Genomic DNA, 22,154 nt, shown 5'->3' on the forward strand with positions numbered 1-22,154 from the left:
CCGGTCGATGATACGTTCCACGTCCAGTGGCCAGCGGGAACGAGCCAGGGTGCTCAAGCGCTCAATGCGCGTAGCACGTGCCGAAACGCGCTGCGGGAAATGAGTAACGCGCGCGCTTGCGGGTGTCCCGCTCTCCATTCCGCTCACACACCAGGCACCCAGCCCTTCTGACTCGCCTTCAGCCTATGCGAGGGACACCGAGGGCAACACAACCATCATGAGCATCGGCACGCGGGTCAAGTGCGTATTCACCCAGTCGTACATTCTCACCCGTTGACCGGTATGCAAGGTGGCTTCGTAGGCAGGCGCGTCGTGGTGCGGGAAAGCTGGATGGCGGACAGCAGGAGTTCACGGTCAGTCCCCTGCATCAGACGAACTATCTCATACCGACAGCACCTTTGTGATCGACAGTTCCGGGTGGCTTTCTGCGGTTTGTTGATCGGATGTCTCCTGTGCTTCACGAACCTCTACTTCGGTTTGCAGACAGGATGGATTAGTATGTACGTACACACAACTAGCCCAGCTGCTGGGTCATACAACGTTACCAAATGCTATGCAGGATGTCTCTCCAGTCAGCGTTGATCGGATTCCTGGTCTCGAAGTTCTTCCCTACGCCTATGAGCCCACAGGAGAACGTCGTCCTGCAGACGATCGCCGTCGCGACTGGCACGGTACGCTTGCGCCCATTGTCCCTCGTGTTTCTCCTTAGTCTTTCACAGATGCCCCTAGCTGCAGGATTTGTTGGCATCCTCCCCGCACTGAGCCTCCTGGACGAGGAACGTGACGGTGTCCCTGCTCTGCATCTGTCTTGGCTAGACGCGGTCGGCTGGTCACTCGCAGTCGCTTTCTTTGGGTAAACAGCTCCCCGCATGTATGCAGCATCAATCTAACTGTTGCGCAGCGTATTTTTGTCTCCGCCAATTCGCAAGCAAGTTGTGAGTCCAGCCTCTCAGAGGGCGTATACGGCGTCTGCAACGACATTGACCTTTCCACTTGCCAGATCATCGAAGAACAGCTTGCATTCCCATCTGGGACGGCAACGGCGCAGCTGATTTCCGTCCTGCACCAAATACCACCTCCAGACACTACTCCGACTGCTAGACAGCGCCATGGGTATCGCGAACTAGACGCAGAGGAAGCTCAGGCATCCCAGATCCCGATACGCCGGGTATGCCCATGGAGGAAGAGCACCTGGTCGCGGATGCCGAGTGGAGGTCGTCGACGTTGCGCCTCAAGAGAGTTGGGGCGCTCTCATCTGGAGTTTGCTGCCTCTGGCGTGATGACCGTCAGTGTTGATGTCCACGCGATGAGCGCATAAACTGACGTTTCCTCTGTAGCTTGCCGCGTACTTTTTCCGGTCGTCTTTTCTATCCTCTGTTCGGGACGCACTTGCAAGTGAGTGGTTGTGGACGTTTACACCAGTCTGTCGTATATCGGGCAAGGTCAGTTTCACGGCAAACGCGATTGTAATCGTACGATGCTTAGACGCTGTATAGGTATCATTATGGGCTTCCCGACTACTCTCAGTATGAACCTCGTGAGTCTAGACTTGTCTCGACCATAGCTGCCGCTAGACATACGACAGGGTATGCTAGTTGGCTGGGCCATCCTCTCACCCGTGGCAAAGCACTCCGGTTGGGCCCAGGTCCGGTCGGCGACATGACGACTGGTTCGCGCGGCTGGATCCTTTGGGTGTCCCTCGCCATCATGTGCGCAGATAGTCTTATCTCGCTAGTGCCCGTCCTCGCCGAGGTGTTCTACAAGAAGTCTGGCGCGGCGCGATCGCCCTGCAGGACGGCGAACCCACGTTATGGACGACAAGGAGGTGGAGTCGCCGGACAGACTCGTGCCGACGCGTTGGGTTGCCTGGGGCCTCGGCGGCAGCGTCGTCTTCGGGACGATTCTCGTGTGGGTGGTGTTTGGAGACGAGGGCATCAAGCCATGGGCGACGTTCCTCGGCTTCGTGATGGGCGGCTTGCTCAGTGTTCTTGGGTGTGTGCTGCGTGATCATTTTGTCGAATGTCAGATAACCTGACGTCCGTCGGTCAGCGTTCGCGCCTTGGGGAGACGGACTTAAACCCTGTCAGCGGCCTCGGCAAGATCAGCCAGCTCTTCTTTGCGTGGATACAACCTGGCAACATCGTCGCAAACATTATTGCTGGAGGCGTCGCTGAGGCTGGCGCTCAACAGTGAGTGATCCCAGTGGGCCTACATTCCCTTGCTGAGTCAGTACGCACGCCAGAGCGGGCGACCTGATGCAAGACTTGAAGACGGGCCATCTCATACACGCGTCTCCTCGCGCGCAGTTCTTCGGTCAACTATTAGGCTCGCTGCTGTCCATCCTCGTGACGACCACCGCGTACACGCTCTACCAGCGCGCGTACGAAATTCCCGGGCCTTCCTTCCCTGCGCCCACAGCGTATGTCTGGCTAGGGCTCGCGCGCCTTCTGCGTACGTATCTCACTCGCCGTCCGATTTTCTTTATTGATGATCACGTAGGTGACGGCGAGCTGCCAGCGAAGAGCAAAGAGTTCATGGTCATCTTTGCGGCCATCTTCGGGGCCGTAGCTGCCGTCAAGGCATATGCGCAACGACAGGGCCTGCCGCACGCGAAATGGATCCCTTCCGGCGTCGCCTTCGCCATCGGTTTCCTGAACACGCCGTCCTTCTCCATCGCTCGTCTGATCGGAGGGATCGTCGAGCACGTATATTACACGCGCGTGGGCCGCGACAAGGGCGGGATCAAGTTGATTATCATCGCGAGCGGTTTCGTGCTCGGGGAGGGCGTGGTTAGCATCGTATCGCTGGTGCTGAGGACGTGGGGCATCGGCGTTGCGAGCTGTTGGGGATGCGGCCATGGTATGTGCGGAGGGTGTCCCGCTTGAGGTGTCGTAGGCGCTTTGTCTGTACTAGTAAGCAAGTGATAGAGGTGAAGGGGCTACGTAGACTGGATGACACGTCAATGCTATGTGTCTTCCTTGACTAGCACAGGCTAGGGGACAGATGGTGGACTGGGACAGTTTGCCAGTTGTTGCTGAGTTCTCGTTTCGTCTGTTTTACAATGGCTCCAACAACCTGGCTATTGTCGTCAAGGTGCTCTTCGCCTGATACTCTCTATTATATTTCGATTTCACCGTCACCATTCAATCTTATTCGGGACAAGATGAGGGCCGAACGAACTGTTACGCTAAGGCTGGCGTAACCTCAGCTCGGAACGCCCAAGATACCGGGGCGCGCAAGGCTACCACCTGAGCTGCAGCTGAATGTTTGCATGATAACAAGATGGTGATTCTCAGTGACGGAGTGGCCGTCCGAGTCTCATCAAGCCAGAGCCACACTGGAATCCCGGGAGTCGGGGGCCGGGATGTCGAGCCACAGCCACGTGATCGCGTGCACACGCGTCTGTGGCTGGCCGGTTCGCAGCCACAGCGCTTCATTTCAACCTTCGACCACGACCAGACCACGACCACGCGGCGAGTCTCGGCCACCTTCGCTCCTGCACAGCTGTTAACAATCGTCTGCAGTTATTGCCATATTGGTCGCACAAAGAACAAAGCAGCAGCCGCGTGTTTGTTTCAGCTCACTTCTGCGCACCCATTTCGGCCTTCTCGCAACGAGGTTCGACCACAGCCTGCCGAAAATTACCAAAGTTGGACACGTCGTTGTTCTGTGCCATCGGTAACCGCCTTCCGCGCGATCGGCTTCCATCACACTGACTAGTCTCGCTCCATATAAAGTGCAACCATGTCGCCCCCAATGTCCCCGTCCTCTTCATTCTCTTCCTCTGCGTCCTGGACGGAAGATCCAGCGGTCGTCCATCTCTTCCGATCTCCGCCTTCGCCCGGCATGCAGGGTACACCGAGCAAAAAGAAATCCATACTGGGGTCACGCAACACGAGAAACACTCCAATCAAGCCAAGTGAATAAGGACTCTTGGGCGCCGAAATCGACGGCAAGATCAGCCTCTTCGACAGGACTCTCCCAGAATTCTTCCAACGCTACGTCCCCTGCGAATCGCCTTTCCCCGGGACCGTCCATGGCGTGAAGCATCTGACATATTTGGAGATGTCCCTGCTCGTGGTAAAGAGGTTGCGAAATATCCGAAATTGGTACGCTTTGTCGACTTTCCGGTTCGCAGTATCTGACAGTCTCTATTATGTAGCTAGCAGGAATGAGGAAGCTCGTGCGGGACTTTCAGCCTCGACGCAAACCCAAGTTCGCCGACGGCAGTAGATGTCCTATTCTATTTCCGTTCAAGGCATGGGAGGACGAGCACAACTACACTATGCCGGACATCTTATGTCGTTTCCCGGACAACGGAGCAAGGCTCAAGTTGGGCGGGGCATGGAAAGACATCTCTATGGTGTTCGAGATCAAACCTACAAGCGGCGAAGATCCGATTGGCAAGTACGGCGTGAAACCTAGCAAAAGGGAGACGGGCACACTCACGCAGCTTGCGAAGAGCGCGCGGAACCTCCTGTTGACACACGGGATGCTCTTTGTGTTCGTCGTCGGAATCTACGGCGACATCGCTCGGATATACCGCGTTGACCATGCGGCGTGCGTCGTCTCACGATCATTCGACATCAAGGAGACGCCATGGCCTCTCCATGAACTGCTCTGGCGTTTCTGTCACTACCAAGCCCCGGAGAGAGGCGTAGCCGGCGCACCTCTCACCTTTATGCTTCTCGGCGCGGATCCGTCGGTTCAGCGAGCTACCGAAGGCGACGTCAAGCTTGCTGAAGAAATGTGCGCGAAAGTGGGTATAGAATCCCTCACGGAGACGGACAAGCAGGCGTGCCGATGGATCACAATACCGAGATACTCCGAGGATGGGACGGAGGCAGGGGCGACAAGGTACCTGATCTATCGCATCCGTTCTCTCAATCCGCGGCTCTTCTCGCGCGCGACCATCGTGTGGGATGCGCTTGAAGAGGGGACGTGGGAGCCTTGCGCAATCAAGGACGCGTGGAGACAACTTGCGCGCGATCGCGAGGACGTATTATACGATGAAATCCGTGGAGCGTTTCAATCGCGGTCATGGCGCGAGTTGTTCGAGGATTACGTCTTCATGCACCGTAACGATGGGCCTGAGGAGAAACCATCAATTCCGACCGGACCCTTTCAGGTAGACGACCAAGGTTGCCCTATGCTCCCACCAGAGATAGAAGAGATGCTAGTTGACGCGCAGCTTGACCCTACGGTTGCAGAGCTATACGGCCTGCCGGAGACCTCGTATAGCGATGACCTTGGGGCACGCGAGGCGAACCAATCCCTGCGTCCGGACTCGGGCGACATTGCCGGTGCCCGTGACGGTCTCAATCCTGTCGCAAACAGTACTGATCAACCACCCATGTACGGCCATCGCACCATTTGCGGTCAGTTGCGAGACCCGCAGAAGGCGGAATACGATGAACGGAGTCACATGCGGCTGATAATGAAGACGGTTGGTCGGCCTCTTTCCACTTTCAAGACGACGAGGGAGCTCATCCGGGCTTTCCGGGATGCTATCATTGGTACGTCTCCTCGAGTGCCGCATCGATTACCGTACTTACAATGTGTTTGCCCGGACAGGACATAGGCAGGCATACTTAGCTGGTGTCATTCATCGAGACGTCAGCGAAGGCAACGTGATGCTTTGCGATACATGGATCATCTTCTTCGCTGGCTTCCTCCTCGATTTCGACTACAGCTTTGACTGGAAGGCCGCGCTTAGGCATGCGGGGATGCCGGTCAACGAGGCAAACTGGAAGATGTTTGTAAAGCAGTACAACGAAAGTCTGGCTCAACCTGGGCGACCTGGACCGCCTGAACAGAAGATCCCCGTCCTAGGCCCCCATAATACGAACGCTTCACCGCACGCCCAGGCCGCTCGGGAGCAGTGGGAGGCGAGGATGAAAATGAAGGAGAGGACGGTACGTCTGAAGTCTTACATGTTCGTTCCAGTACTGATCGCCCTTGCAGGGCACGCTATACTTCATGGCCATTGAAATCCTGGAGACATTTCGCGCGCACGATGTTCGCCACGATCTGGAGTCGTTCTTCTGGCTCTTGCTGTGGATCGTTCTTCGATACACCGACAATACCGATTGTTACACCGCTTACCTCACGCTTTTCGATGCACAAACCGGAAGAAAGAGCGCGGCAGGCAAGAGACAGTTCCTCACGACCCCGACGGAATTCGAGGTCAAAGATAACGAGCCACTGACGACTCTCATCCACGACTTCAAGACTTATGCTCGACAACGTCCCGACGCGTGGCGACCGACGGTCAGCCACAGTTCCTCTCACTTACGAGAGCGTATTGGCAGTCTTCGACAAGGCGCTTGCGAATCCGTCTTGGCCGAAGAACGACGCTGCGCTACCGTTCAAACTTCCACGCAATGTCGACGATTCGCAGCGGGCAAGATGGCTCTGCAGGATCGCGTCAGGACAAGAAACGCTCGAGGTCGGACGTTGACGACATGGAACGCATTGAAGAGCAGCATGTGGACAACGACGATCCATTCGGAATGCATGAACCTGCTGCCAAGAGGCCGCAGATCGCCTGTCCGGGCCTCAGTCCTCTGCGATTCGAGCTCGGGGAAGCTGGACCGAGTCATTAGGTCGTGGGGTGGAATCGTGACTGCGAATGCCGTGACTTGGTGTACGAGTATTCTCTCAGGACTGTCCGTTGTACTATCGAATTCCGCTGTTGATATTTATTCGTGTACTCTCGAACGTCTGCTCTGCAATGTGATCTCCGTTATATTTAACATCGCGGCAGTTGCTCACGCTACTGTTGCCGCCGCATACGCCTATTTTGCTCTAGACAGACGTGGTTGGGTGGGTCGTATAAGTAAGGGCGTGCACACATCATCGGCCAGTGACTCCGGAAGGAACCCCACAAGTACAATTTCAACGTCGCAACAGGCCTCTGCTTCGTCAAACGTGAACAATACGACGTTCGGACGTTCACTACACTCAATGCGCATTTTTTACGGCGGCGCGTTCGCTAGTCCTGTGGGCCACACACTCGCACATCGGGGATACGTGAACTTCGCAGAGCATTATTCACCTCTATTGTACTTCCACTCTTTGACGTCTCTCGCGTAAGCAAACAAGTAGGTAAAATCAAGCAGTGCATCGTGATGCTTTTAGGTCGGAGCACAGAGCTCCGCGAACGACCCATACCCCTTACGACTGGTTGTCGGGACGGAGGGAGCGCACGACCTTGCCTGTCGGAGGTGTGTTCAGCCACCTCACGCTTTGTATGCAGGGTGAATGTCGACGTACCGGCTCTCCAGATCTCCTGGTCGTCGATCTCCTTGAGCTCCTTCGCGAGGTCCTGGCGGTACGTCGATCGGCTGTTGAACTCGAGGCTCCGGCGCGTCTCCGTGCCGTCGCGCACGCTCTGGTAGAGCTTCTCGAACAGCGGCGTGTTCGTCTCCTCGAAGACCTTCGCCCAGTCGAGCGCACCGCGGCGCGCGGTCGTCGAGCACGCGTTGTACATGTAGTCCATGCTGCGGAGAGTTCGTCAGGGGAGCGATGGGGGGCGAGAGGGCAAGACGTACCCGTGCTGGCCGATCAGCGGGTAGAGCGACTGAGTGGCCTCCTCGACGGTCTCGTTGAACGCCTCAGACGGCGTGTGGCCGTTAGCACGGAGCACCTTGTACTGCGCGCAGAAGAGACCTTGGATGGCCCCCATGAGCTACTCATCCGCGTCAGTAACTCCGACGAATGTCAGGGTGAAATGCACAACATACCACACCACGCTCGCCATACAGGTCAGAGTACACTTCCTTCTCGAAGGTCGTCTCGTACATGTAACCGGAGCCGACGGCCACACCGAGAGCGACCGCCTTCTCCTTAGCCTTGCCCGTGACGTCTTGCCACACGGCAACACTTGAGTTGATGCCACGGCCCTCCTTGAAGAGCGTGCGCACGGTGCGGCCGGAGCCTTTGGGCGCGACAAGGATGACGTCGACGTCCTTCGGGGCCACGACATGCGTGTCGTCCTTGTACACGACGGAGAAACCGTGCGAGAAGTAGAGCGTCTTGCCCTTGGTGATCAGCGGCGCGACCGTCGGCCATGTCTGCGACTGAGCCGCATCCGAGAGCAGGTTCATGACGATCGTTCCGCGCTTGATCGCCTCCTCGATCGGGAAGAGCGTCTGGCCGGGCACCCAGCCGTCCTCCTGCGCCTGCTTCCAGCTCTCGCCGCCCTCGCGAACACCGACGATGACGTTGAGGCCGTTGTCGCGCGCGTTGAGACCCTGGCCATGGCCCTGCGAACCGTAGCCAATGAGGGCGAGGGTGTCGTTCTTGAAGTAGTCCTGGAGCTTGGCGAGCGGCCAGTCGCTGCGCTCGTACACGACCTCATCGGTGCCCGCAAAGTTGAGGGTCTTCACGCCACGCGTACCCTAGAAACGGTTAACGTCAGTCTTCGCTCACAATCTGGTTGGTCAAATCCAAAGAATCCATTCTTCAGCGCGAGGCTTGCGCTCCAGTAACCAGAACACCCATTATCCAGGGCTCGGTACCTCCTTCACTACGGCTGGGACGAGTTACAACTTGCCCGTCATTGAGTTCGAAGAACGCCCTTCAAGAAAACGCTGTCATAATTCTGTCCTCGCACCTTCCACGTTTTAGGGTATGACGAAGGAGCGACTTCAGAGCCGAATTAGAACCACTGTTCCCGCTTGCCTCGATAGTGTCCGCACGGCCTTGACAAATTCCGTTTCACTTGGCAATTGAACCCATCATCTCAAGTCCAAGGGTCCCCCAGTCAATCTGTGTGACACGCAGAGCCAGGAGTGTTCGGACAGTGGTGGACGGTGACCGGTACTCTGACCACCACCTGCCACAAAACTACACCTGCACTAGCGGTGCACACAGCGCGCTGTTCCTCCGCGACACGCAACCCCAGACATCGCCAGCCATAAACGAAGTGTAATGGAAACTATGGATGGAGCCAAGATGAATTGAAAACTACCGTGACCGTAGACCTCTTCGACGTAGCAGCCGCCGACCTGGCGAGGATGGAATACGCCGCAGTCTGGGCTGGCTTGGCCACAACCTGCGCGGCGACGCGGGAGCACGGCGCGAGGCGGCGCGGACAGCAGAGCGGGCGACGAAGGAGGCCATGGTGGATGTGGGGAAAGCTGGGGATCGGTGAGTCGAGCACACTCAGTTTTGAGGCGAAGCGCTCGAGTCACACTTATGGGCGCTTCGCGCGCTCAGCTCACCGACAAAATGAAGACGCCGTTTTCGTTTATCCTCGTTGCGGCAGTTCTATTGGCAGCAGTGCTCCTCCAGAAACCCTTGCCCGAGGCGCAAAAACATGCATAATGTGTGCTACTTACATAGACGAGGCATGCGCAGATACACGAAGGACATGCGCCAACGAAACATTTATTCGCGGTCGGCAAAAAAACAAGGCTAGTGGACGCGAAGACTCCGAGATTGCCTTGAATACGTATCGTACGACCGTGTCCCAAGAATGCGATACAATTTGCTACTGGAAGGACGGGGAGTCCATACAGACAAGGTTACAAGAGCTTTGGAGCGGAATGATACAGCGGAGCTGACTGAAAGAACGACCGAAACGTACAGGTCCCAGAAACTCAGTCATCCTTTCCTCCCTTCGCGGGACCCTGCCCGAACAGCATCTCATCCACTTGTGCCTTCTTCCCTCTCAGCTGCAGAACCAAGCCCCACACAGGCGTCAAGAAGGGCACGAACATCGAAACGCGCGACTGGTACGCTGTGTACGCCTCGGGATACTTCGACAGCGAGATGCTCTCTGTGAAACGCGTCGACGAGACGAAGAGCGAGCACAGCACCAGCGCAGGCATAAGCGGCCAGAGGGGCGTCATCGACGTCGGCGTGAGCGACAGGTTAGGCGTCTCTGGCGCGAGCAGAGGGAAGAGCGTGATGATGACCTGCGCAGCGTCAGCAAGTACCCGGGGTGGGTGGGGGCATGGCTCTTACCCAGAATGTTTGCTCGCAAAAGAAGTTCGGGTGGCGGGACCACGCCCAGAGCCCACGCGTCACAAATCCCTCTTCGCATCCTGCGGTGTCCATTGTATGCGCGCAGCAGGCCACTCGTTCTTCTCCAGAACGCCGGTGTGCTTGTACGTCTGGAAGGAGTACTGCTGATTGTCAGCGACGAACTCCATAACGAGGTCGGCTACAGCGAGCGCGCCGAGCACGTAATCGGACGTGCTGAGGTGGGCCGGCTGCTGGAACGCAGCTATGTGCGCCGGGATGCCGAGCAGGAGAAGGATGATATTTTGGATGACGGCTTGAGTGGACAGAGGTCAGTGATGGTGTAGCTGTGGGCGACGTGAGGGCATACCGATGAAGACGAAGTTGAATATATGGAAGAGCCAATTGGGGATCTTGCCGCGCACGATTTGCCAGCGGTAGTCCTCATCATGACTGAGACGAGTCTGTCGTTAAGCGATGTTCTAATAGGCAGAGAGCAAGAAGACATACAGATTGAACAACCCCCTCCTCCAAGTGTTGTATGACAAACTATGATTGTCCACGTCAGCAATTGAGTTAGCAACGCGCAGCGTGTAGCAGCGTACCGACACGTCCAGAGGAACTAAGACAACACTTGTGAGACGTTGCTCCACGCGTGACGAGACTGGAGCCTACCGTCAAGCCCAGCATCAACAATGCCCGAGGGCTATACCTCTGTCCGACTAACGGATGCACAGTTTCCGGCGTGTAAGGCCAAAATAGAAGGGGAGGTTCTTGAGGCCATAGCGGCAGCAACGCGAAATACGCGGTGTAGATTGTCGGCAGGAAGGTCCACACCCTGTCGACTTGCGACACATTTCCTGTTATGACAGAGAGTACCCATGCAACCAGCGTGGTCCCCGTGCAGAACTTGAGAGGCCATGCGAACGAGGCTGGAATGCTCCCGCGGATGAGCGCTGCGTATGGTAACGGAGCCATGTTGGTCTACTGAGTATAACGTCCTTTGCCTCACAGTAGGTGGTAACGGATGTTCAGCAGAGAGATACAATACTGTCCGAGTCGTCGCGGTGGTCGTCAACTTTGTGGTGTGGTCGTCGTCGCGGATGAGCTCTGGCACTGGCAGTGCACATCGACCGACGACCGTCACTCGAGCTGAGATGTCCCCTACCCCGGATCACGTGTGGTGGTGTTGCTTATGTAACTACATGTGTTGGGCCCCCGACTCGACTCGACCGCTCTCCTGTAACTTGCTCTCCTCGTCGTCCTCGCTATCCTCGCCCACACGTCGTCGGTGCTCTTCAACTCAATCATCTCCGCACGCGTCTGTTTGCTGTTCTAGACTACCAATCATGTCTACCTCAATCGTAGTGTCGACCTTTTCTCCGTTTCCGACGCTCTCGCTCTCTGCACCGTCGGACGCGCCTTTCTCGACCCTCTACGACCTCCTCGCCCACCGCTACCCAGAGCTTCCTTCTGACCTTCTCCTGACGCCTCACCGCGGCTGCGCGCCCTCGCCCGATGCTTTGCTCTCATCGCTTCAAGACGACACCAATGCACCATCGTTCGTGTCGCTTCGCTTGGTGCCACGGCTCAGGGGAGGGAAGGGAGGTTTCGGGTCGCAGCTGCGCGCTGCTGGTGGTCGTATGAGCAGCCAGAAGACGAGCAACAACGACTCTTGCAGGGATCTCAGTGGGAGGCGTCTCAGCACAATAAAGGAAGCCAAGAAGTGCGTTTCTGCTGCCTTGTTCGCTGGAAAGAATTTACTGATGACCTGCACAGGCTCGCCGACTACATTGAGAGCGAGCCTCAACGAAAGAAGGCGCATCAAGAGGCCCAGAGAGCGAAACTGGAGGCGTTGGAAAAGAAGCTTGGCATCGTCCATTCGGCAGATGGCTCCAGCACCCCCGCCGAGCCGTTGGCTGGCAAGAAGCACCGTCTGGATGACGCGGAGTATCTGGAGCAGAGCCGTGAGCTTGTCGACAACGTCAAAAACGCCGTCTCCGTCGGTGAGTATTCTCTTCCGTCACGAACCCCCGTGGTCAGCTCACCTCGCTCCCAGCTATGCTGAAGAAGAGGAAGAAAGCCAAGTCTTCTCAGAGCCCGCCTGCGGCAGTCAAGGACAAGTCTGCTACATCCAGCGACACTACCCCTGCCGCCAGTGTCGCTGAGGCCGCTTCATCCTCTGTCGCCGCTGCCTCAGAGGTTGCCTCGGCCGTCTCTGGGAAGGTTCTCGAGTCAGCCACAACTGCTCCTGTAGTCGTTGCTGCTGCGTCTGCGGTTGCTGCGGTCGCCAGCGCGTGATGTGTGAGACTGTACGTTTGTTCTGTATTGGTTATGTATGCAGGTGGTATGCCCCACCTCCGATGTGAGACTACGCACGTTTCATAGCTCGTGAAGGATGGGGAAACGTTACGCCACTTCGATCCCATGAGACACTCGAGTCAGATGCGTGCGGCTTGCATGCGAAGTCATCGATCACGGTATGTCTCCCGAGAGCATCGGCGCATATGCATCGTAGCTGATCGTAGCAGCTGAAACATTGCGACCCCTGACTCAGTCAATTCATAGTCCGGTCTTTCGGTAAGTCCTTACAGGCAACTCAGATGGCGTGCAAGCAGGCAATTGGGCCCTTGGGAGAGCGCCTGGTCTACATATTGCAAAGGTGTGTGCGTGCACGGGCTGAAGATGTCAGCCTGCGCTGGGAACATGTGCCCCTCTTGGCTCCGGCGCTCAGTGAGTGTATATAGACCTGGGCGATCCTCGACTTCTCAGATCTCAGCACTCACCGAGGATCGACTTCTGAAGCCTGATTGTTTGACATCTGCATCAGCCTCCAACTGTGCTAAACACCTCCTTATCTCATCATGTCGAGAGACGACGTCGCCTTCTATGGTTTCACACCCGTGCCGAGGGACCCGGATGTGCTATTCAAAGATCATCCCACCGCGAGCGGGCCCAACCCAAAGCAAGACCTGTTCACGATCGACGACTTCCCCTTCCCGGACTCCGCAGTCGTCCGTGCGGTGAAGGAGTTCGTCAAAGTACGCGAGTTCTCTCGTCCGCTGGTGCTCTTCAAATCCGTTAACGAAGGTCATTCCTCGCGCAGAAAGAGCTCGATGAGCAGACATATAACCACAGCCACCGAGTATACGTCTACGGTCCGGCATTCGTCTCATCGTACTGCGGGGACCTCACTCATATGTAGTTGACGCGTGCAGGCACTGCGCTGGTGAAGACACACTTCCCGTCCTGGACGTATGACAATGAGACGTACTACCTGTCGTCCCTCCTGCACGACATCGGGACCGCCGAGCGGTTCCTCGCGACGACGAAGATGTCCTTCGAGTTCAAGGGCGCGATCGTGGCGCGCGACCTGATCTTGCAGCAGGGCGGGGCCGAAGACCAGGCGGATAGCGTCTGCGACGCCATTATCAGGCACCAGGATATCTTCGTGAAGGGGTGAGGACGTCTCCGGTGTCATGCTGAGTCGTGTTTCTTACCGCGTTCTGGTCGTGCACCAGTGGGAACATCACGATGGTTGGACAGATTCTGCAGCTCGCGACGATCTTGGGTACGCTCGCGCTCTCATCGGCGCTACCGTCGTGCTAACTCACTCTTCTGCATAGATAACGTTGGAATGTGAGTGTCCACGGGAGGCCCAAGACTTCGATTCTGACCTTACCGCGCGTCAGCCGGGCGAACCTCGTCCACCCGCGCCTCATCGAGACGACGACCGCGGCCTTCCCGCGCAAGGGTTGGTCCGAGCATTTCGCGCGCGTCGTCGAGAAGGAGCTCGCGCTCAAGCCGTGGTGCCACACGTCGACGTTCGAGGTGCCCAACTGGAAGGAGGGCGTGCGGAGCAACTTCGCGACGGACGTCAGAGGAAACGAAGTTATGCGGCCTTTCGATCGAGAGTAGGAATATGAACATTGTGGAAAGTAGCGCTACTCGTTTACTTGAAAGCCAAGCCCTCTACAATTGAAATACACATTGAACTAGGTGTTGCTCGTCATGAGGAAGTACAGGCAGGATCTGAACATTACATAGAAATGATGGTAGACAAGTGTTATTCGTTTCCTTCGCTCACCTCCCTCAACCACATCTAGCGCAAGCAACGACCAAGACCAGATCAAGACTGAATCTCGCACATCCACAACATCATCTACATACATACATACAGCAGACGTCATATCGTTGGCTTACAACACACCTATCAACGCCGCTTCGGTTCACCCTCCTTCCCCTTGCCCTTCCCCCTAGCCCCGCGTCCGCGAGCGGCCCTCGCCCCTTGTCCTCCGCGACTCCTACCCCCTCGTCCTCGACTTCCGCTCGCAACATCACTCCCCTCCTGCGTAGACTGATTACTACGGCCGCGACCCGTACTACGTGTCTGTCTCGTCGGCATCGACTGCGAGGAACCCGCAGTGTCTGACGGTGGGGGTGTCTGTGCGTTCGAGGTGCTCGGGACCGCCGAGCTACGGCTCTCAGATCGCGCAGCAGTGTTCGCAGCCTTCGAGGTCTGCCGTGTCCTGAGCCGCACAGACTTCAACTCCAGATCAGCGGGATTCGTCACCGCATTACGTCCGCGAGGCGCGGGAGAGGGTGATGGGTCTCGCTCGTCGTCTGAATTGCCGCCTGCAATCCCGGCGTCACGCACAACAGGAGCTGGGTCTTCGGTGAGGGGGGGCTCGTCTGCCTCGTTGTCCTCGTGGATAGTCGGTTGTTTTGACAATTTGCGAGGCGTACGCTCCCAGTCCTTGTGATCCGCCTCGCGCCGTTTCTCCTCCTTGTCGAAGGCCACCTCTTGTTCCGATGTACGAACTTCAGGCTTGGCGAGGAGGAGCTGTTCCATCCGTTCGAAGGCCTTAACAAATTCTCCGTAGGTGTCATCGCAGTCGAAGTTGTCCTTCTCATATCCCTTGTGAAGGATGACCCAAAGGCGCTGCAGAAGAGGGATGAGCGGCCGGTAATAGTCCGCTACACACTTGAGACATTTATCGAAGTAGTTGAAGTTCATGATGATGGTTTCCTTTTTGAAACCTAGCAGGCTGAGGTCGGCAACCCGGAAAAGCGCAGTGTACTCAGCGGTAAGGATCTTTTTGCTAGGGTCCCACAGATCGGAACGTCGCATCGCCGGACCAGCTCTGCAGATGCAAATCCAGAGGAGAATCCAGAAGATGCTCTCCAAGTCATGGAAGAACGTGTGTTTAGGTTGAGTGACGACGCCGTCCTCGTCTTCTGTCCCGGGTGCTTGTTTCTCCGCAAAAAAATCAACATCGTCGTTGGGCTGGCTGGCCTTGGAGTAGATTTCTCCTCGGAGAATCTCCCCGGACATGAATGGTCGCGTGCCCTACTAGCATTCAGCATGCTACGCCAGTCAATCTCGAAGAAGATCAGCGTACCGAAATCGGATCCTCAGCAAGTGTGGGATCGTCGGAAAACTTTGCGTAGTCCATGTCTATGATCACGCCCCGGAAGCCTACTTTTTTGCTCCCCGTGATAAGGATGTTACCTTCGCTGAGATCGCGGTGTAGGACGCCCATCTTGAATGCCGTCCAATGCCCTACGGCAGAACGACTAAATCCCGACTGCACACCTTCATGATACACTAGTACTCACCAACAAGCGCGTCACGCATGGCCTGGACCGTTTCGAGAAGTGTAAGACCCATCTTGATCGGCCAACCGTACGTCTCCATGACCAGTCTTGAATGTGTTCTTCCGCGAGGCGATCGTTCGGGCACGTCAATAAGAGGTAGGTAGTCAATAAGAGACCCGTAGTCCGTCGTGTTTCCCCTGGTTCTATCAGGTGTGGACGATGGAATCGTGTTCGGATCGAAGCCCTTCTGCGCCATGTCAATGCAGCGGGGTTTCGCGTAGACGTGCAGACCGCGACGGATCCGCGATGCGACGGTGTCTTCCTGGTCGCCGACGTACACCACCCCGTACGACCGCATCGTCGCGACTCCAGGAGTGCGTCCGATCTTCGCATAGAACTCGCCCTCAAGGCGCCGCTCGTCGTCGCGCCATGTGTCCTTCACGATGAACAGCTGCACAGGCATCAGGCCGGCGAAAAAGAGGAACACAACGACGACGGACGCACCGGACGGTCTTCCTGCGGCAGCGACAAATCGTCGAGCAGCCACGCCTTCCAGATGCGCGTCGCACGCCCGCGGATCACCTCGCCGCGTTGCACGTTGAGACCTTTGTACAGCACGAATGTCTCCGTCTTGTTCTCGTCCATCACACCATACTCCGCGCCCTCCTTCTGCTTCGGCATGTCGATCACCCAGTAGTGGTCCTCCTTTTCCGGGTTCCACGGTACCGCGTAAGAGCGCTCGAATTTCAGGCGTCTCACCTCGCTTCTCGAGTACTTTTGCTGCTCGCGAATGACCGACATTGAGGTGTCCCACCCAAGATCGGCGGGCAACAACGTGCATATCCCGACGATGACGCGAATCAGCAGCTCTGGTTTCTACAAGGTAGATCAATGGCGACCGTGGGTTAGCACAGCCGCACGACGCACCTCGTGGATGTTGAAAACGACCGATCCTAGGACGCCAGTCCGGTCGGCCAAGTACACGGACATGTTCGTGCATGCCACCACGATGCCGAGCACAAAGCAGCGGTCCATCGACTCGTGGAAGACCATACGCATGTATTTCAAGAGCTGGAGCAGCGCAGGACCGTCCCGCACCTGCTTCTTCATTTCCACTGGGACCACGACGCGACTCCACGGTACAGGCTGTTCGTCTTTGACCCCGATCGTCGCGACGATGTCTGGCCTGATGTCTGCCGCGTAGCGATCCCGGGATAGGGGTCGAGTGTTGTGGTAGTCCCGCCATTGCACGTCGTTCGGTGTCGCGCCAGACTTCGGTATGAGGCCAGCGATAGATTTGACAAGCGTAACAAACGGCGCGTACAAGTCGCTTTCGTGGTTAGGCGGCTCGGTCGTGTAGCCTGACCACCGCTTCTCCGACCCGGAACCATCATATAATTGAAATTTCAAGGCGTTCGCGAGGACCTTGTCTACGAGCTTGATCGGCACAGGGAACATTTCCTCCAGGAAGCCTGCAACGTCGCAGAATACGTCACACGAGAGCTCATGAACGACGTCGGCTTCAAGCTGGTCAGCGTTCCATTTCAGCTTATACGCTGGCGCAGAATAAGGGTGACTAGAAGCAGTATATGAGCCTTTGGTCTCGAGAATGGGAGTGTTTGGAGGGCCATGTAGGAGCGGCCCTTCGCCACCCACAAGCTGAATGTTACGCATACCTCGAGGAGGCGGAGGATGTTGATCCGACGCAAGACCCACTCATTTTATATGCAATCAGGCTGGCGGAGAGAAACAAAGCAGACTGACTCGGAGCAGCGCCCGTGGCCTACGGTGTTCGAATATGAACAACACGAGGACCGCGTCTGGCTGATAGCCGATCCCCATCAATGCTTCTTTCCCAAATCGGCAGGTGTTGTTCGTTGCTGCCAGCCGCCTAACCTCAGCCATTTTGTGCAGCGCAGCAGGTGGTCGATAGTATGATCCATGCAGAGTATCTATTCTCCGCAGGATGTCAGCCTGACACTCATGATCTTCTGCACTCTCCCAGAGGTGCTCGTCAAGTCTTCGTTGACTCACAGCGCCGCCCCTCGTGGGGACGCTGCGCAGGCATTATCATTCTGCTTCCATGGGGAAAATTTACAGAAGCGTGGCAGCGCCACTAACCTTTTTGGTTGATCAGGTTTCTAGAGGCAGCCACGGGTTCGCGGAGCTTCAAGAAGGACAATGAGGCTAAGGCCTGTTGTGCGCCGATGAGTAGCAATAATGATCGCAATGTCCGAATCGGGTGTGGCAACCACAACCTTAGTCCACGGAGAAAGCGGTCCGTACATTCCACAAGAACTCCCCCATCATGGGCACATCACCTTTCCCCGAAAAGTCTAGATGAGAATGATGAAGGCTGGGCTATATCCGACGCAATGGCCGAGTCAGTGTAAACTCATGTTGTCCAAGCCTTATATCGAATACGCGTCGCCCCAGCACACGGTGTTTTAATACTTCAGGAGACAATCTCACCTAGTCAATGGCCGAAAATTGTTGCTCCGAATCGTTGCCGTCATCCCTGGGAGCCCAGCCCTTATACTGACCAGTACCATACTAGGCCGGGGTTGCGAGCCATAACCCGAGCCACGCGCCTCGCTCATTCTCCTGCTTTCGTCTTTGGGGGTCATTGTTAATGAGCCAATTAAAGGCAGATGTATCCCTAGCATACATTACCTAAGTATTGATTGTTTTGCCACTGCGTTCCACGAGTTGGGGTCCGGCTCGGCCACAGGTCCGACCAGTGCTTGTTCCCAATTCGGTGGTCCCTTTCGATGCCACCATGCCTAAGCCTCGTGATTCTATCCTAGGCTTGGCCCTCATGAGTCACGAACGGCGTCTCACGCGAGTCAGAGCCTAGGGTCCAGATACGCTCGAACACTTGTGTCTGTCACAGTGGCTCCGAGCCACACATGAGGCATGTGGCGTCGTCTTGATTACGGTTCGAAGCTCCCCAGAAGGGTGGCCAAGGTGCGTAATGTGCTCTGCAATGTCCATACGCATGATTATATCCTCCACCGAGCACAAGTTCTCACCTACATGAGGACGCTCGAAAGATCTTCGACTCGTTTGCTGTCCTACTAGCTGGACAGTGATACTCAGGATTATTTTCAGTAATCCCGATGAACGCAGTGCTACACCTGCATAGCCATGGCATAGACGCGCTGCTTCAACGTGTTGACCCTTGATGATATTCTCTGAAGAACGCACGGGTCCAGTGATACGCATGCGAGGACCGCCGCTAGTAACAGGACTTATGAACAGCTCTTCTGCATTGCGTATGCGCATAGCCGTCAAATCCGTAAGGCAAAGGAGTAAGTCTACGGTGAGGCCCGCGACTTGTCACGCATCGCAACAGTTGACGCACCGCTCCTAAGAAGCGATCAGCTTCAAGTTCTGACCGGGTGACGCCGCAGTGCACAGACTCGGAGTCGGACCGTCACCATTGAATGGTACTCACATAGGTGCACTACTAGTATGCTGCGCCTCCACGTCCTCAATAGTTTCCTGTCAAGATGCATCAAGGAGTAAGTCAACATGATCATGTTCAGAATTCACGCACTGAAGTTACGACCGTGACCGCGTTCGCGAGTGTGGCGTCGGCGATCTGACTGTCATGTGATCGTGACACGAGGCTCGCTCTTTCGATAAGAGGCTACGGCCCACCAATGAACTTGAAGATCTCAGAGACTCGAAAATGACGGCCTCGATGTGGTGACTGAACGGTGAAAGAGCCTAGGCATAGCGCCAAAAATTGACGGCCCAGCCGCAGATTATCTGTGTATTTACCTCAACCGTAGAAGTTGAGCGCACGCGGCTGCGCAACTTCATCCAGTGCTTAGTATGTATGCCAGTGGAATCTGTCTGAGGGCCTCAAAACAGATATCCTGTGATTTACACAGACGCAGCTTACTCGCAAGAGGAAGCTAGAACAAAAAATGGGAGTCTTCGTTGGCTTCGCGAGCGTACTGTAGGACTCACGCCCGCCGCCGACGTGCAAACTACCACAGCAGCTGACAATGCGGTCGAACGCGCTCACGTGAGATGGCATCCACGATCGAAGACGCGCCTTGACAGTGACACTCGACCCGACTTGGAGTCTTGAGCCAGGCCTCCTTCCTCCGATTCTGCCATCATCTCAGTAATCCCCGCTCTTTACACTTCACCTATTTCAGGTCTGTAGACTCATGAAGTATTTACCTTGGACATCTACCCTTGCCTGTGATCGCTGCGTGCAGGCTATTGCGCATATATGCAGCATCGCCAAAAGTGCACGACGCAGATCTCACATTATCGCACATTGTATGTGAAATCTGTCCTGTCTTGCTTATCTGTATTAGTTGCCCTTTTTCTTGCACTACTTTCGTGTTGGGTTGCGATGACTTACCATGTATTTGTCATCTTCAGTTCCCTCGCCGCATCGTGCAGCGGTGCTAATGGCCGGAAAGAGATGTGTCAGCGAAGGTAAGATATCACCGAGAGAACACAAGAAATACGTACTGTCTCGACCAGACAATGTCCACCGCATTTCGGTTCCAGTCACTGTCTTTACCTTTCAACGCGTTCGGCTTCACCATACATCGCACATCGCTGACAGAGATTCATACCCACATATGCAGGTACAAAAAATATAATACAGCCTTTACACACCGTCAAATAACGTACACACTCGCTGAACGTACTACCGGCGCGATGCTGACGAGGCGAGACCGCGAGATCAAAACTGGAAGAGAGGAATGGGATGATACGAGCTGAGCGCCAGACGTGGCGAATGAACTCTGGTGCAAAGTATATGAGCAGAATGAGGGTCCGAGTCGAGAAATACCGACAATACTGTGGGCAGAAGCCCTTGAATGGTCACGCGCAACGACGCAGATCGAGCAGCTAAATAAGCATCACTAACTAGATGACAATGCGAACAGAAGAGGGTAGGTACTCACCGAGATTCCAGTGGCGGAAGTGGTGAAGTCCTGAGGTTGAACTTCGCGAGTCGCGCTTGTTGACATAGTCATTGAAGCCGAGGCCCGGAATGTCGATGACGGTGAGTTTGTCGAGCTGCTCGTGGTCGCGGCGGCTGTAGTCCCTCGGCGGGGACAGCTCAGTGGAGTTCAAGAGCGTGTTCACTAGTCTTGTCGGCTTTAGCTCGCCCTCTTGTTAGCTAGTAGCCCGCCGGTCTGCTGGTTCGCCCACTCACCTGCCTACCCTCGGCTTCTCGCCAGCCTGCGCTCGGCTCATTACGCACTCGCTCGCCCTTTCCCGCCCGCTCGTCCACTCGCCGCTGGATTGTTGTTGCCCGCCCGCGCTCACCTTCTTGCTGGTTCTCCTGCCACCTCGTCTACTCACCCGCCTCCTCGCCTACTTGCCTACCCTCTCGTCCGCTCGCCTCGGCTCGCTTCCTCGCGGCTCCTCGCCCGCCTGTTCTTATCCGCTCACCCATAAGTACTCGCTTTCTCGAATGCTTGCCCGTAGCCTGCTCACCCGCTCGACCTTGCCTTGTCCATGCCAACCGCGCCAACCGCGCACACCCGTACCCGCTGCGGCGGGTTTGTACCCGGGCGGGTACGGGCCCGGGTAGAGTACGGGATACCCATGCATATACTGATGCTCTTCCTGAGGGCCGGGGCTGGGGTCGCGGCCATCGTCGACTTCATTGACGACAGCACAATGTGTATATGCACCAGGAGCAGCACCCCCAGCGCAAACGAGTTAAAGGACGAGGCGAGCGGGATAGAAGTGTGATGAGAACAATCAAGAGAGATCGATGGTTGGGCAGGCATGCAAGGGCGGGTGGGCGCGTGAGATCGGGCAGGTGGAACCGGCGGGCGGGGATAACAGCGGCGACAATAGAGTTGGTTCACAATCAGTAAAGGGGATGGCGAGAGCGAGGTACTTGGAGGACAATGTCGGAGTGTGCAAGTGAGAGGATGGTGGTTGTGGAAGAAGAATTTGAGAGACGACACAGCGTCTCAAGATCTCAAGACTGGCTATATGCGCCCACGTGACCGCGTGCAGTCGAGCACTAGGGACGTTCAAAGTTGCTGGAGCTCTGGAGCTCTGGAGGCTGGAGGCTGGAGCTCGCCCTCGGGGGATGCCGTCAGCCGCGCGACCGGTGTGGTCTCGCCGGAAATTCCAGCCACAGTGTGCTTATGTCATGTCACAGTGTGTGGCGCGAATACTACGAGGCCTATTGGACATTTAGGCTGGGTATTCAGGCTTGAATTCTTCGCAGTAGTCTTGAATGGAGGTGTTTTCACGGTCTGGCACTTTCACCTTTCTGCCGCCACTGCACGACACTCTGAGCATGTCGGTTTAGGGATTCGACGATGCACTTGCCCAATTAGGCAGTACAGCTCGTCCAACACCGACTACACCACCCTACACCAGCGGGGATCGGAGCATCACTCGCCCACAGCATACAATCTGATCATTACAGCAATATTAAAACTACAGTACGTGGCTGTAATTTAGGAAACACAGAGACTCGTTCGCGCTGTTCGGATGTAACGGGCGCGCCACATGCTTATGTCAGCACGTAGATATATCGTGCCAGCCTGTACCGTAGTTTCTCGCCTTTCCAACATTAGTATTTG

General features: G+C 56.1%; 7 protein-coding genes across 7 annotated transcripts; 4 read left to right on the forward strand and 3 right to left on the reverse strand.

The window, feature by feature from the left end:
- Window positions 1-138: 138 nt before the first annotated feature.
- On the forward strand, window positions 139-3,147 carry B0H18DRAFT_995344 (OPT oligopeptide transporter protein-domain-containing protein). Its single transcript, XM_048045321.1, has 14 exons — window positions 139-240; window positions 290-353; window positions 412-500; window positions 560-671; window positions 720-839; window positions 1,001-1,113; window positions 1,140-1,208; window positions 1,397-1,446; window positions 1,497-1,537; window positions 1,586-1,634; window positions 1,794-1,996; window positions 2,050-2,189; window positions 2,243-2,451; window positions 2,500-3,147. The coding sequence occupies exons 1-14, from the start codon at window positions 218-220 to the stop codon at window positions 2,883-2,885; spliced, it is 1,668 nt and encodes a 555-aa protein (XP_047895824.1). The 5' UTR covers window positions 139-217; the 3' UTR covers window positions 2,886-3,147.
- A 681-nt stretch (window positions 3,148-3,828) lies between these two features.
- On the forward strand, window positions 3,829-6,776 carry B0H18DRAFT_995345 (uncharacterized protein). Its single transcript, XM_048045322.1, has 9 exons — window positions 3,829-3,884; window positions 3,916-3,919; window positions 3,958-4,032; window positions 4,163-5,446; window positions 5,474-5,516; window positions 5,575-5,915; window positions 5,965-6,247; window positions 6,276-6,366; window positions 6,401-6,776. Exons 1-9 carry the CDS (start codon window positions 3,847-3,849, stop codon window positions 6,603-6,605), a joined length of 2,364 nt encoding a protein of 787 aa, XP_047895825.1. The 5' UTR covers window positions 3,829-3,846; the 3' UTR covers window positions 6,606-6,776.
- Window positions 6,777-9,137, reverse strand: B0H18DRAFT_995348 (acetohydroxyacid reductoisomerase). Its single transcript, XM_048045323.1, has 6 exons — window positions 9,100-9,137; window positions 8,975-9,058; window positions 7,746-8,402; window positions 7,554-7,690; window positions 7,241-7,502; window positions 6,777-7,217 (listed from the first exon to the last, which is right to left on the reverse strand). The coding sequence occupies exons 1-6, from the start codon at window positions 9,124-9,126 to the stop codon at window positions 7,137-7,139; spliced, it is 1,248 nt and encodes a 415-aa protein (XP_047895826.1). The 5' UTR covers window positions 9,127-9,137; the 3' UTR covers window positions 6,777-7,136.
- Window positions 9,138-9,296: 159 nt separating this feature from the next.
- Window positions 9,297-11,099, reverse strand: B0H18DRAFT_995353 (DUF1295-domain-containing protein). Its single transcript, XM_048045324.1, has 7 exons — window positions 10,645-11,099; window positions 10,575-10,591; window positions 10,480-10,518; window positions 10,340-10,422; window positions 10,104-10,285; window positions 9,973-10,041; window positions 9,297-9,923 (listed from the first exon to the last, which is right to left on the reverse strand). The coding sequence occupies exons 1-7, from the start codon at window positions 10,945-10,947 to the stop codon at window positions 9,606-9,608; spliced, it is 1,011 nt and encodes a 336-aa protein (XP_047895827.1). The 5' UTR covers window positions 10,948-11,099; the 3' UTR covers window positions 9,297-9,605.
- Window positions 11,100-11,208: 109 nt separating this feature from the next.
- On the forward strand, window positions 11,209-12,390 carry B0H18DRAFT_995354 (telomere stability and silencing-domain-containing protein). Its single transcript, XM_048045325.1, has 3 exons — window positions 11,209-11,695; window positions 11,749-11,975; window positions 12,029-12,390. The coding sequence occupies exons 1-3, from the start codon at window positions 11,319-11,321 to the stop codon at window positions 12,268-12,270; spliced, it is 846 nt and encodes a 281-aa protein (XP_047895828.1). The 5' UTR covers window positions 11,209-11,318; the 3' UTR covers window positions 12,271-12,390.
- A 320-nt stretch (window positions 12,391-12,710) lies between these two features.
- Window positions 12,711-13,992, forward strand: B0H18DRAFT_995356 (uncharacterized protein). The gene is made up of 6 exons (XM_048045326.1): window positions 12,711-13,010; window positions 13,076-13,127; window positions 13,188-13,428; window positions 13,491-13,540; window positions 13,596-13,608; window positions 13,662-13,992. The coding sequence occupies exons 1-6, from the start codon at window positions 12,834-12,836 to the stop codon at window positions 13,885-13,887; spliced, it is 759 nt and encodes a 252-aa protein (XP_047895829.1). The 5' UTR covers window positions 12,711-12,833; the 3' UTR covers window positions 13,888-13,992.
- A 1,370-nt stretch (window positions 13,993-15,362) lies between these two features.
- Window positions 15,363-17,025, reverse strand: B0H18DRAFT_873507 (uncharacterized protein; the record flags this gene model as incomplete). Its single annotated transcript, XM_048040298.1, has 4 exons — window positions 15,363-15,532; window positions 15,589-16,018; window positions 16,072-16,443; window positions 16,495-17,025. The coding sequence occupies 4 exons, from the start codon at window positions 17,023-17,025 to the stop codon at window positions 15,363-15,365; spliced, it is 1,503 nt and encodes a 500-aa protein (XP_047895830.1).
- Between the last annotated feature and the right edge of the window lie 5,129 nt (window positions 17,026-22,154).

The sequence above is a fragment of the Fomitopsis serialis genome, assembly GCF_022376445.1.
Source record: "Fomitopsis serialis strain Sig1Antser10 chromosome Unknown B0H18scaffold_18, whole genome shotgun sequence".
Classification (NCBI taxonomy): domain Eukaryota; kingdom Fungi; phylum Basidiomycota; class Agaricomycetes; order Polyporales; family Fomitopsidaceae; genus Fomitopsis; species Fomitopsis serialis.